At 48.8% G+C, this 14,932-nt stretch overlaps 1 protein-coding gene across 1 annotated transcript; it reads left to right on the top strand.

The window, feature by feature from the left end:
* The first annotated feature begins 8,527 nt into the window (after positions 1–8,527).
* On the top strand, positions 8,528–11,980 carry LOC134366206 (alpha-1-acid glycoprotein 2-like). The gene is made up of 6 exons (XM_063082620.1): positions 8,528–8,641; positions 9,051–9,193; positions 9,423–9,493; positions 10,284–10,391; positions 10,533–10,636; positions 11,915–11,980. Exons 1-6 carry the CDS (start codon positions 8,528–8,530, stop codon positions 11,978–11,980), a joined length of 606 nt encoding a protein of 201 aa, XP_062938690.1.
* The last annotated feature ends 2,952 nt before the right edge of the window (positions 11,981–14,932 follow it).

Genomic DNA, 14,932 nt, shown 5'->3' with positions numbered 1-14,932 from the left:
GTAGAAGCAGCCTGAGGCCCATGCCAGATGCAACTGTCCTAGAATCATAAGCCAAATAAGTCTCTGTTCTTTATAAATCACCCAGTCTCAGGTATTTCTGTTATAGCAACACAAAACAGCCTAATACAGAAAATTGGTACCAGGAGTGGGTGTTGCTATACAGATACTTGAAAATATGGATGCAGCTTTGGAACTGAGTAATGGGCAAAGGTTGGAGGAGTTTGGAGGACTTAGAAGAAGAGAAAAAGATGAGGGAAAGTTTGGAATGTCTTAGAGACTTATGTGGTGGCAAGCAGAATGCTGATAGAAATGTGAGCAGTAAAGGCCATGTGGATGATGAGGTCTCAGATAGAAATGAGGAACTCATCAGGAATTGGACAAAAGCTCACCCTTGCTACACCATAGCAAGGAATTTGGCATCATTGTGTCCATGTCCTTGGACTTTGTGGAACGTGGGACTTAAAAGTTGTGAACCAGAGTATCTGGTGGAAGAAATTTCCAAGCAGCAAAGCATTAAGGACACTGCATGGTTGCTTTTAAGAGCCTACTCTGGGTTATGGCAGCAAAATCATGATGTAAAGCCAGAATTTAAAAGGGAATCAGAGCATAAAGATTTGGAAAATTTGCAGCCTGGCCATGGGGTAAAGAAGCAAAGAGCAGGAGAAGAACACAAGGGTGAAGCAGATAAACTGGTTGCTAAAGACATTATCTTGGCAGTGAGGCAGCCAGATGCTAATAGTGGAGAAAATGAGAGTAAAGCCCTGCAGGCATTTCAGAAGTCTGGAAGTGTGCCCAACCCATCACAGACCCTGAGGCCTAGAAAGACTGAGTTATCCTAGAGGACAGACCTGGGATGCAGTGGCCTTTGGGAACCTGCTCCCTGCATCCCAGCTGCTCTGGATAGAGTGGCCCCAAGTGTGGTTTGTGCAGCAGCCCTGGAGAGTAGATGCTTGAAACCTTGGTGGTGTCCATATCATGTTAAGTGTGCCGGATGTGAGAGCAGTGGAGGAGTGGCAGCCTCCACCCAGATTCCAGAGGATGTATGGAAAAGCCTGGGGGCCCAGGCAGAGACCTGCTGCAGGGGTGGAGCCACTGCGGAGGACATCTACTGGAGCAATGCCAAACAGGAAAGTGGGGTCGGAGCCCCCACAGAGAACCCCCACCAGGGAAATTGTTACTGATAGGTCAGGCTCGGCCTGCCCTCTCGCCTTAAACAAATGACCTGAAAGTCAAAAAGTTGATGCAAGGATTGGAAGGTTTAATTACCAGTACTCAACTAAATGTCTAACCAAGCAAACAAACAAAGAGAAAAGAGGAGCAGTGGGGTGCAGTTTAGCCTAGTTCTAATTGGTGTGGCCAACCTATTCCGTTAACAGTAATTGATAAAGCAGTTCTCCCCACTGTTTTCAGCATAAAGAAAAGTATTGACTAGATTTAAATCAGAAAAACAAAGCACAGCCAGGAGCCCTCCAGGGTGCACCTACATACTAGTGGATACAATCCAACCAAACAGCGGAAGACGGCTCAGAAAATCAGAGAAAGGTAGAGAGAATAAAGCATTGCCTTGTCAGAATTTAGGCCAGGGACTCCAGGAGAGATCTACCAGCAGCAGAGACATGGGAGCAAAATAGTCCCAGTGGCCACTTGCCTCTTGCAGCTAGAGTCCTCTCTGGTGCTCAAAGCTTTCCAGTTTTTGCCAGTGATTCAATTAGGCTCTCAGATTCCAAAGTCATAGAAATGAACAATGTACCCAACAGTAAAGCAAGCAACGCTTTATTAAAAGAGCAGATAGACTTATGCATAAGGGGGTAGCAACAGTAAGGCTAGCCCCCGGAGGGGAGCTGTTCAGGGTCTTTTATAGAGAAAGGAGTTAAGGGGTGGCAGGCCAGCGTCACTGGAGGTGGTCCTTTCTGTTCTTCCTGGTTGCATCATGGGTGCATGCTCAGTAGACAGTGGTGTTCATCACTGTCACCCCGGGAGGGTCATTGTAGTAGTCACCTTGATGCTTTGTGTGCAGGTGGGAATTCCTAAAGGAGTCTTAAGGTTAATCTGTAACTTTTATAATTATAGTAGACAAGCCTTGGGGAGGGGTTTTGCAACTCAGTAAATATCTGTTTTCTCTCTTATCTCAGTCTGTTTTGTCAGGGCAGCCCATGGGGTAATCATTTGCCCTGAGGGGTCTCATGACTGAGGAGTGGAAAGGTAACAAAATGTCCTCTTTAGGGAAAATGGAGTCAGTTTGGTTCACAGGCCTAGCCTTACTCTGTTTCAAAATGTCTAGTAGAGCCAAAGCAGTGGGGCTGCCTCCAGGACCCCAGAACTTGGGGGCCATTGGTAACATGCAACACTGGCCTGGAATAGTTGCAGGCACCAGTGCAGCCCAATAGGCTGTGCCTTAGAGAGCTGTGGGAGCAGGGCTGCCTGAGGCTTTGGGGGCCCAGATGCCCAATTGTGCCCAGGATGCAGGACTTGGAGTCAAAGATTATTCTGGACATTTAAGACATAATGTCTGCCCTGCTGGATTTCGGACTTGTTTGGGACCTGGTTTTGCTTTCTTTTGGCCTATTCCTCCCTTTTGGAGTGGGAACATGCACCCAATGTCTGTTCTACCATTGTATCTTGGAAGTAAATAAATTTGTGTTTTTTTTGTCGTTTTTGCAAAAACCCGCACCGCACTCAGCCAGTGAGCGCACCGGCCATCCCTATATAGGATCCAAACCCATGGCAGGAGCGCCACTGCGCTCTCAGCGCCGCACTCTCCCTAGTGAACCACGGGGTCAGCCCTGTTTTTACAGGTTCACAGCTGGAAGGACTTTTGCTTTTGGTCTCAGATGAGACTTTGGACTTTTAAGTTGGTGCTGGAACAAGCTAAGACTTGGACTTTTAAGTTGGTGCTGGAACAAGCTAAGACTTTTTGGACTGTTGAGATGGAATGATTGTATTTTGTATGTGAGAGTGACATGAGTTTTGGGGGGCCAGGGGTGGAATGATGGAGTTTGGATGTGTTGTCCCTGCCAAAATTCATGTGGAAATTTGATCCCCAATGTGGCAGTATTGGAAGCTGATTGAGTCATGGGGGCAGATCCCTCCTGAATGGATTCATGTTCTCCCTGGGGGAGGGAGGATTAATGAGTGAGTTCTCGCTCTATTAGTTCCTGCAAGAGCTTGTTGTTTAAAAGACCCTGGCACCTTCTCTCTCTCTCTCTTGCTTCCTCTCGCCATGTAATCTGCTTGTACCCGCTGGCTGCCTGCCACTTTCGGCCATGAGTAGAAGCAGCCTGAGGCCCATGCTAGACGCAACTGTCCCAGAATCGTAACCGAAATAAACCTCTTTTCCTTATAAATTACCCAGTCTCAGGTATTTCTGTTATAGCAACACAAACGGACTAATGCAATACCCCTCAAGCTGAGGCTGAGAGAGAATGAATAGAAGTTAGCCAGAAAAGGAAGGACATTGGGAGTTGGGGGAGAGACAGCTGCACCTGCCAAGGCCCGGAGGCAAAGGTAGCACTGCATATTTGGGAACAGTAAGTGGTTTAATCTGGCACTACAGGGTAGGGTGTGGGAGGTCTGGGGTACTGAGCTGGGAACAGAACAAAACATAGGTTTGTGCAAAGAGCAGGGGTTGGGTTTGAACTGTGATGGTGTCTCACAACAGAGCCATCCAGGAGGCACCTGGTTGAACTGGGAGGACAGGAGAGAGGTCTGTGCCACAGTCAGAGCTCCAGAGGTGTCAGCAGCATCTCCATGGCTCTGAAGACTTGGGAGGGGGATGAGATGGCAGGAAGAAGAGCCAAAGGGGAAAGATAAAAGGGGTGATAAACCAGAAATGTGTTCTGACTGAGGTCAGCTAAATTCCTAACGCTTTGGTGGGTGTGGAATGAGCCAGCAACCCCATCCCCATGTCCTAATAGAAGCTAGACATGCTGTCACCAAAGAAAACGACCAATCAGCTTAGGGATGATGAAACTTACCTTGTGACCCTTGCTTATCAATAGGATGGAACCAAGGACTAACCATGAGCCTATGATACTATGTAACCAGTGAAAGACCTGAAGTACTGATTAAGTGGCTGTCCCCTCCCTTCCTTTGTCCTCCCTTTCTCTGTGATTATAAAAATACTAAACCTGGTTTGCAAGTTGGAACATGTGGTTCAAGAGCACTTGATCCTGGGCTGTAGTCACACATATTTGTTTCAAATGTACTCTGATATTTTATCAGTGCCTCGGGATCTCTTTCCAGGTCAACAGGGCTTATGTTAAAACTGTGACACTCACAACTCTCAACCCAGTCCCCATTTCCAGGCAGGGCTTTGTGACCTGGCCAGTGAGGATATTGGAGCTAGACCAGCTCATTTCCAGTAGGAGCAAGTAAAAGGTTGTTGGGGACAGAGGGCAGTTTTCTCTGAACAAGCAGCACCAATCTCCCATTGTACAACTGAATGTCGGGAAGACAACGACGGTGGACTCCTGAGCCTGGGCCAACTCCAGGGGAGATCCCAGGTTGGCCAGTGTTTGCTCTGTCCACAGTGAATCGAGCCCATTGTGGACACACACCCCACAGAGAGCAGCAGCCCAGTGTTGGGAAAGGAGAGGGATGAGGGGAGAGGCTGGCAGGTGGGTTCCAGTGGCAGCTTCCTTACTGGAACACGGCTTTGAGTGGGTCATCCTCTCTTTCTGGGACTCAGTTTCTTCCTCTGCAAAATGGGGACAGTATGCCCTGCCCTGCTTGCCAACGACAGAGAGAACAATTGTTCAATAACAGTAGGATGAACCGAAGGAAGTAAAATGATATTCAACTGCTTTTTTTTTTTTTTTTTTTTTTAAAGATGACCAGTAAGGGGATCTTAACCCTTGGCTTGGTGTTATCAGCACCACACTCTCCCGAGTGAACCACGGACTGGCCCTTACTCAACTGCTTTTTGACCTATCAAATCCAGTTTCATATGGTTGCACCTAATAATAGCACCATTCAGAAACAACAATGGCTACGATTTCTTATGCACTGACCACCAACCAGATACCGCGCTACATGTGACGTGTTTTCATCACAAGCACAACATTGTGAGACACGTTAGAACCCTCGCTTTTCAGATAAGGGAATTGGTGTCTAAAGAGGTTATATAAGTTGCCCAAGATCACCAAACAGGACTTGAACTTAAGCAAATCTTCTTTTGGGGGGATTCCCTCAGCCTAGACACAGAGTTTCTAATTAGGACCGTTTGCTCCGCCAATGAGCTTTTGGCAGCTGCTCACGTAGAAGGGGATCACAAGTTCATCGTCAGACAGAGTGCCGTGCTGGCCTTGATGAAGAAGGATGTCAAGTGGCTTTCTCAGGAAATGAAGTGTTTCAAATGGGTGCACTTCCCTGGTTACCTAAAGCGCACCTGCTGTGGGACATTTCACCATGTCACCTCGCCTCTCTGGGGCATTTGTTTCCCCATCTATATAACGGGGGGAGGGGGTGTCTGATTTTCTTGAACCTAGGATAGGTATGTTTTTGCATTTTGATGTCTTTAGAAGTTGGTTGTAACCTGTGATTGCTGAAATATACTCATATATGCAATGCAGGAGTCTCTCTTTCCTTCCACCCCAGCTTGTCATTAAATTTATGGTGATGCTATTATAATCAGCGACCCCTTGGAAGCAAGTTTGTTTCATTTCACAGGTGCTTTACAAATACAAACTGATTTAATCCTTATAAAAACCCAATGAATTAGGTACTATTATTATCCCCATTTTGCAGGTGGAGACATTGAGGCACAGAGAAGTTAAGTAACTTGCCCAAGGTCACACAGCTAGCAAGTGGTAAAGCTAGGACAGTGCTTCACCACTATTCTATACTGCCTGAAGTCTTTTCTGTCTCTTTCTTTCCCACCAAACTTCTCTTGACATTGTGCCAGGGTCAGATGGAGGGACAAGCTAGGGAAGACTGCCCAGAACCTCAGTCAGTAGAGACCCTAAAGCATCCCTGAAATGTAAGGAGATGGTGGAAATTGTACAGTGTCAGGGTGGTTGCTGGGTGCACTCGGAGGAATTCCTTGGATAGTCTCTTGGGTGGAGAGTGAGATCCCCAAGACAAAGCCTGAATGACAGTGAGGACAGTGAGCAGGGGAGAGGCACTCCATGTACTCACAGGCCTCAGTTTTGCTTCTGAAGACATGACTCTCCTTATTCTACTGCCCCCCCCCCCAGCCACTCCTTGGATTTCCACAGACCATCAGTCTAAGTATCTAAATCTTATAAATCAAAAGTATTTCAATAAAGCTGGTGTTTTTAAATTTAAGTTTTGAAAATTTAATTCATTAATTAAATGTTGTCCAAAAGTTTCATACAACTAAAAATTATTCACGAGGCTAGCATTCAACCTCTAGTTGTCAATGTGAAGAATCAGATTCATGCCAAATGTGTGTTCCATCTACCTACACACAAATTGAAGAGTGATATGAATGATCTGATATTGCAAAATGTTTCTCAGATACCATGTGCAATTGTTGCAAATACTGCCCATTTCTAACTCAGGAGGACCTCTCCAACCACATGTCGCAAGAAAATGGGCTCTCAGTATTACTGAGAAATCAAGAACTGGTAATGCAAGAATTTATTGCATTTATGCTAAGAAAGAAGAATTAGAAATTTAATTTCTTAGGGCCGGCCCATGACTCACTTGAGAGAGTGTGGTGCTGATAACACCAAGGCCACGAGTTCGGATCCCTATATAGGGATGGCCGGTTAGCTCACTTGGGAGAGAGTGGTACTGACAACACCAAGTCAAGGGTTAAGATCCCCTTACTGGTCACCTTTAAAAAAAAAAAAAAGAAAAGAAATTTAATTTGTTTGTCTTTTTTCTTACCTCTAAGTTCAGTCAAATCCTCCCTGAACTCTGAAGCAGCATTTGTCTCCAGCAGTGGTTCTCTTATGCCCTTCCACAAGAAATTGCCCTTTTTATCCTAGGCAACCACCAGTGTGATTTGTCTCACTATAGATAAGTTTGAGCTGCTCTAGAACTTCATATAAATGGAATCATAAACTATGTGCTACATTAGGTCTGACTTCTTTTGCTCGGCATGCTTTTGAGATTCATCCATATTGTTATGTGTGTCAGTAGATCATCTCTTTTTATTGCTAAGTAATATTTCTTTTATGAAAATACCACAACTTGTTTTTCTATTTTCCTGTTGATGGACGTTTGGTTTGTTTCTTGTTTTGTTTGTTTGTTTTTTAAATTTTTGTCAGCTGGCTGGTATAGGGATCTGAACCCTTCACCTTGCTGTTATCAGCACCATGCTCTCCCAAATGAGCTAACCAGACAGCCCTCTTGTTTTGGGCTATTTTGAAAAATGCTGCTATGAACATTTATGTATAAGACTGTACATGACATATCCTTTTGTTTATCTTGGATAGTACAGAAATTTTAGAAAGCACTTTGGTCACTCTCTGACTCTTATCATCAGAGAAAAAAAAAATCAATCCAAAATGCTACAGACATAAATAAAGGACATGATTAAGTAAGTTAGAATATAGCAAAAATATATATATAGATATAGTAAGTGAGTGAAAAGTTATGCATCCATTAAAATTTTAACTGCAGACTGTACTGAAATGTGAAAAATTATTTGAAATATATGCAATTTAAAAGAACATAAAATTGTAAGCACACCATAATAATACATTTCGAAGCTGACTCCATCATGTAGACATGCAAATAGGCCGTGGAATCCTGTATTTCACAATATTTACCAAGTGCCCCCTAGGTGCTGGGTTCTGTTCCAGGAATGCGGAGGTAAACTCCCTGCTGCAGTGGCAGCGGGTGGGGACAACAGAAAGATCATTTCCTGTTCTAGGAGTTGGGGGACTGTTCAATTAACGCATTTACTAGAAATAGACAATCAGGTCAGATGCCCCTTTTTGGAAATGTCCCTACCTCCAGGGCTGGGATGGGGCACTACTGAACTTTTGCTGTTTCACCGGTGATACCACACTCAGTTGGAATTGAATCCATGTTCATTTGCTCTCACCCCTGTCCCCTCAATCCCTGCGTGCACCGACCCCCCCCCGACCTGCCACACACATGCCCTGTGCTAGCCTGGAAACTCTCTAAGGTGTCTTCATCATGTGATTTGTGGTTGGGCCCCACTCAAGTCTTGGCGCTCAGTGGGGTAGGAATTGGGTGAAAACAGGAGAGATCACCAAGTGGGAGGCCCCTCTATTGAAATCTATGGGCTCACACATGTTAACTAATATCACTTCAGCCCTCACCCGCCTTGGCCTCGAATAAGCCACACTCTAAGGCCCTCATAACGTCTCCAGGTCATGGCTCCAAATGAGAGCTGGGCTTGGAGGATGTACCTACAGCTGGCTTTGGGGGAAGGTTTTGTGCAAGGTATTTCTCAAGCACTGGCAGGATTATGTCACAGCCCCAGCACACACTGTCCGGGCCCCACGTGTCCCATCCACAGCTTGGTATAAAGGTCACCCAGTGCTCCAGCTACCAGCTCTGTCTGGCTCCAGGTGCCTCTTAGCCCAGTATGACGCTACCCTGGGCCCTTGCAATCCTGAGCCTCCTGCCTCTGCTGGAGGCCCAGAAGCTGCCATGTGCCAACCTGACGGCAGCACCTATCACCAATGCCACCCTGGAACGGGTGAGTGCCTGGGCAGCTCTGCCCTTGGGTATGTAGGCAGCTGCCTCCCTCTCTGATCCTCCCTTTACCCTGTGGGCTGTGATTATCCCCTTTCCCTGGCTCTGCCCTTTCCTCTCCCGGGTCCTGGGTAAACTTCTGAGCCCAAGGGACTCCAGAGGCATTCCTCTGCCTCCCATAACAGAAGCCCCACTGTGGAGTCCCTCTGAAGGGGACAGTTCTGTGCCGGGCATGGAAGAGCTGCCCAGGTGGTGGTGAGGGGGGTGATGTCTGCTCCTCAGGGCGATCTCTTGCATGTCCACTCCCCACCCGGAGCCTCAGTGTCCCCATTTGCAAGATGAAGAGAGAGATCTGCTTGAGTCTCCTCCTGGCTTTTCCAAGCCCCCATCACCACTACCTGCCTTCTCCCCAGATCTCTGGCAAGTGGTTTTATATCGCCTCGGCCTTTCGAAATCCCGAGTACAAGCAGGAGGCTCAAGCGATCCAAGCGGACTTCTTTTACTTCACTGCCAACCTGACAGAAGACACTGTACTGCTCAGAGAATACCAGACCAAGTGAGAACCCACGCAGCCCACCCCAGCCCCAGCTTCTGGCTTCTCCTCCTAGATGCTGGAAGACCTGGAGCAAGTCCCTGCCTCTTCCTGGCCTCGGCCTTCCCATCCCTGGCACGTGGGGACGGCTGACTCTGCTCTCCACCCAACTCCTGCCCCAGACTGTGATGGGCACCTGTCTACTTCTCTTCCACTGTCTTACTCTTTTCTCCCACCTACTGTGTATCTTTAGAGGGGACAAGTGTATCTATAACTCCAGCTACCTGAAGGTCCAGCGAGAAAATGGGTCCCTCTCCAAATATGGTAAGGACCCACCTACAGATGGGAGTATCAGCCCTGTGGTGTGGGGTGGGCCAGCCTAAGCACAAGGGCTGGGACTAAAGCTCTGCAGGCTTTGGGCACAGAAAACACGGGACAGGCTTGCTTCTTATATTTCCACGATCCTGGTACCTGCACAGACAATAATCATTGGAATAACTACCAACGATTTTTAGCTCTTATTCTGTGTGAGGCATTTTTGAAGTGCTTTACACCAACTAATCCACTTAACACTCACAAACAACCCTAAGAGTACATTACAGTGCTCTGATGACACAGAAGAACAGAGATGTCAAGTAGTTTCCCTGAGGTCACACAGCTTATAATTAAAACTAGAATTGAAACCCAGGGCTGGATCCAAACCTACCTATCTCTCAACCACTCTTTAAGATCCTTTGAAAGCTAAAGGTAAAAGCTGGTGTGTTGGGCAGATTGTAACTTTCCCATATCCCCACCACCACTGCATAGATGTCACAAAACAGAGGCACATAAATGCCAATGGCATTGAGCTGACACCACTTAGCAGCACTGAGGATCCTCTCTGGGCCTCGTTTCCCTCATCTGTAAAATGGGGAGAAAGGCCCTGATGGCCACTGTCTGCGCGAGGCTCCTGTGACTGCACATAGGTGTAATGCTCAGTGCAGTTCTGCACATGGCAGGGGCTGGGCACGCAGCAGCCCAAGTGACCCCTGGGGCGTTGCTGATGGGCTCCTCACCATGAAACGGGGATGTTGTGACCTCCTGGGATCTCACCTAGAGCTCTTTTCTCTTCTAGAATGGGGCAGAGAAAATTTCGGCTACTTGGTGCTCCTCCAGGACCCGAGGACCTTCATATTTACCGCCTACCCAGAAGACAAGCAGAACCAGGGACTGTCCTTCTACAGTAGGCGCTCCCAGTAGCCCCTCATTCTCTCCCCACTCAGGCCTTGCCCTGTTTTCTCCCACCCCTGGGACTGGGCCCCCAGAACCACAGCCCTCCCTGGCCTCCCGCCCCTGCCCTGCAACATACTTGCTCCCCTCTCAGCTGACAAGCCGGAGGCAACCCAGGAGCAGCTGGAAGTGTTCCATGAAGCTATGGCATGTATGGGCATGCAGAAGTCAGAAGCCATCTACACAGACTGGAAAAAGGTAAACGCAAGGGACCGGGCAGTGCCCACTCTACTGGTGAGCTCACTCTGGGCAACTCCCAGAAGCCCAGAGAGGGACAGCTGACAGCCAAGGCTGCACAGCAAGGCAGGTCTCCTGCTTTTTTTTTTTTTTTTTTTTTTTTAAAAGATGACCGGTAAGGGGATCTCAACCCTTGGCTTGGTGTTGTCAGCACCACGCTCAGCCAGTGAGCAAACCAGCCATCCCTATATAGGATCCGAACCCGTGGCCTTGGTGTTATCAGCACCGCACTCTACCAAGTGAGCCACGGGCCGGCCCAAGGTCTCCTGCTTTTAAGCACCTGCCTCACTGCAGGGACAGCAGAGCTTCACAGAGGCCCATGAGTGGTGGGTGAGAGCTAAGGTGGAAAAAGACCCTACAAAATCAGGGAGGAAACCGGAGCAGGAGGGGAGGACCTGAAAGGCTAACAGGAGGGAACAGCATAAGCCAAGGGGCGATGGTGGGAACAGAGCAAGAGACACTCATGGGAGTTACCATTATGGTTGCCTCCCACATCCCAGGCTACCCCTCCTCCCCCTGCCCTCGTTCATTTTTAATGCCCATGAAGTGGGAATTAGTATTGTGGTTTTCAGTGGCACCCAAACTGCAGCAAGTCCAGGACCGCCATCCCGAGGTTTACTATAAATGAGGATTACCTGTATAATTATTTTCTTACTACTTTCCTTTGCACTTGTGTTAAATGAAAGGCTTTATTATACCATAATATCTGGAAAGTCACAGAGCTGATGAGCTGGTCACTGTTTTTTCATATACATGAAATACTTTTACAACTACTACAATAAAAATGTCTCCATCCCTTTCCCATCCGGGGTCATCTCCTGTGACCACCAGTGGTGTGAACCATCCCCTGCCCCAGCCCCAGGAAAGGGCTTAGGAGCACAGCTCCTGGGTGGGTCCCCCTGGTCCACAGACTGCTTCCTCCATCAACTGGTCTTCAGACAGGTCCCATGGCCACCCTGAGCCTCAGGGACACCGTCTGAAGGTGGTGGTGGTTGTGAGAATGCAAGAGACATTAAATGTCAGGTGTTTTTAAGGATTTGAGCCTTCATCTTAGAGCTAAATAAACTGAGGCTCAGAGAGGGAAAATGACTTGGCCAACGTCACCCAGCTAGAAGTGGCAGAGCTGGAGATGGAGCCCTACTTGGGCTCGTCCCAGAGGCCAGAGCTCATTCCACCTCTGCCCCTCTAAGACCCCCGCCTTCCCCCATCTCTGTGTTTTCTTCCCACGCTGTCATCTAGGATCAGTGCGGGCCGCTGGAGAAGCAGCACGATGAGGAGAGGAAGAAGAAAACAGAGGAGTCCTAGGAGGACACAGCGTTGGGTCAGGAGCTCAGGGACGTCGGGGGCCGTCCTCAACCCCCGCCCCACGCCCTGCCCTTTGTACCTCAGTTCTTTCCCCCAGTTGCATCAATAAAACTTCTGCATTTGGAGCAGTCAGGTTGTCAGTCACGTGTTCGTTTGCTCATTCATTCATTCACTCATTCATTCATTTTGAAGCCTGCCCTGAGTTGAGGCCTGGCTGGGTGCTGGGTAAGACCCTGACCCAGGCTGGAAGAGCCCCTGATGTAATGACCAGCCCACATGTCAGGATGGACAACAACAGGCACTGGGTGCTGTGGGAGCCCAGCACAGGGAAGGTTCCATCTGCAGTGCGAAAGTCTGGGAAGGTTACCTGTGTTGCAGGAAATTAGAAAAGGACAAGAGAGGGGAGAGGAAACCTGGTTGTTTGTGAGTAGGATAGTTTAGAGCTGGTTCCCTGAGGACATAGGCATGCACAGCCTCGGGAAATAAAGACAGACAGGGAGCTCTGCCCCCAGCTAGTGCCCCATTCGGTAGGACCAATGAGCTCCCACCAGGTAAGGTGCCAATCAACAAAGACTACCAGGGCTCCACCAATGACCAAAGGACACGAACCCAGCTGGGAGGACTGAAAGCCCCAGGAATGTAACTTTCAGTGCTCTTGAGCCATTCTCTCTCCCTGGAGCCCTGTCCGTCCTCTTGATGGGGTGTCCTCTCTCTCTCTCTAAGTCAAACTGCTCTTTGCATTTCGCCTGGGTCTCTTGAGCTACAGATCGCTGGAGCCCTCGCCATGCTCTCTGGAATGTACTTTCTCTCTTACTAAATAAACTGCTCTGTTTTTCGCCTCTGGCGTGTCTCGTCCAATTCTTTGTTCAAGACACCTACAACCAGGACTCAGTTGGTGAAACTTGCAGTTTCCTCAGTGTCCTAACACCTGGAAGGGGTATCTGAACCAGGCTGGAAAGATCAGGAGCTTGATAAAACCTGCTGTTTCTGCAAACAAGGACCTGGGAGGAAACGTCTGAGGAACCTGGACACAGATGACCCTAAGTAAAAATGGAGGTGGAAGGGGTTGGGGGTGTGGGGATTCAGGCATATGGTGCCAATCACAAAGGACTTTACTTCAGACTTGTCACCATGGCTATCTGGGATGTGAAGTGGGAGGGACAGACGAGGCAGGAAGGCCGTTTGGAGGCTGCAGTGGGCATCCTGGCAAGAGTGGGGTGCCTGGACCAGGGCAGGGACAAGAAGGGTGATGTGGGGGACTCCAATTTAGGCCAGATCAGCTGGATGTCCCCATGCAACTGTCCTCAGGGTGCCCTCCCGAGACCCAGAAGGAGATGACACCTAGGGGTGTGGTTGTTCCCTTGAAACCAGCTGACATCATACCTTGGGAGTGTTTGGAGCCCTTGAGATAGAGCCATGCCTGAGGTGACCCACTCGGTGACAGACAGAGCAAAGCCTCTGGAGCCAGGAGTCCAGCAAGGAAGGGCTGGTCTCCTCCCAGACCCAGAGAGGTTCTTGACGAACACACTACTCGAGTGGCAGGAAAGCTGGGGCTGAATTGTTCTGGCAATCCTACGTGTAAGCTGCTGAAGCCATCCAGTGACAGGACCATAAACCTGAGGCCCCAGTGCCCAGTCCTGTGCCCTCACAGGTCAATGCCCTGATTGCCCCCCAACAAGGGCCACAGTCCTCAAGCCCAAGACTCTAGCATCCTCTGCTCAATACCAGCAGCCATCGCTGTGCCATGACAGTGAGATTGCGTACACTCCCGGGGGCTTCCATGTGAGCTCCCCTTCCCACCCTGATGTCCTTAGGACACAGCATCTCGGTGCCCAGAAAGTCTGGACCTGGACGCTCAGAACCTACAAGACAGCTTTCCATTTCAGTGTGACTGTCAGCGAGGTGCCTACCATTTCCCACCCTACTGAGGAGGATCAGCTGAACACTGACATAGAAATGGGTCGTGGTGGGCAGAGGTGTGGACGGGAGGTGGGGACATTGCAGGAAGAGCGGAATAAGGAAGACATAGGAGTGGCGGGAAAAAAAATCACAGAGGTAAAGGGAGCAAAAGCCAGGAGCAAAGAAGAGGGACTTTGGAGTCAGACAAACATTCGAGTTCAAACCCTGGGTATTTCCCAAACCAGTTTGGGCAGAAGGCCCTATGGAACCTCAGTTTACTTACAAATAAAATGGGGCACAGCGGGAGTCTGGAGGGCTGGTGCGTGGGCTGTGTGGACCACGACATGTCCAGTGCTTAACCCAGGAACTGAGCAGGTGCTCAGTAAACGGCAGCTGTTGTTAAGTACTTAAAGGAGCACCGGAGAGAAGAGTCCAGGCTCATGCTTTTGTGGACAACAACTTGCTGTGCGTCTCATGACATCTCTGGCCTCAGTAAAGAGGTATTGGCCAGGTAGCTTCTCTTCCCAGGCCTCCCAGTGGAAAGGTTTATGGTTCTGAGATAGTCACAGGGGGAAAGTTGGAGAAACAGAAGCCTCCAGAGAGAGGCAGGCAGAGTCTGGAAAGGTGCACCCACTGGGTGGCCTGGGAGAGGACTCAGCTGGGCGTCAAATGTTCAACCACCCCACAAACTTGACTTTAAAAACCACAAGCCGATGACACATACCACATAGACAAAGGCCTGTGTGAATTTTTTTTGGTCTTTTTTTTTTAAGATCAATATTCATTCTTATTTGGCCTCATAACGAAAATAGATTTTTAAATGCCTCAAATATACAACATCGATGCACACACATTCCAGAAATGCTGAGGTCTGTGCTGCTGTGGGGTGGGGGATGGGGAGAGGGCCTGGCCTCATGGCCACGGACTAGGTCCCAGACCGGGGCCTGGCAGGTAGCCGGCCACTTGTCAAATGCCACTGGGATCCTGGGGAAGAGCTGGGGCCTTGGGAGGAGGAGCTGAGAGTGACTGTGGTGCACAGCTTCCTGGGCCCTC

Source organism: Cynocephalus volans, chromosome 17 (assembly GCF_027409185.1).
Source record: "Cynocephalus volans isolate mCynVol1 chromosome 17, mCynVol1.pri, whole genome shotgun sequence".
NCBI classification, from domain to species: Eukaryota; Metazoa; Chordata; class Mammalia; order Dermoptera; family Cynocephalidae; genus Cynocephalus; species Cynocephalus volans.
This window is presented reverse-complemented; position numbering and strand designations above follow the sequence as displayed.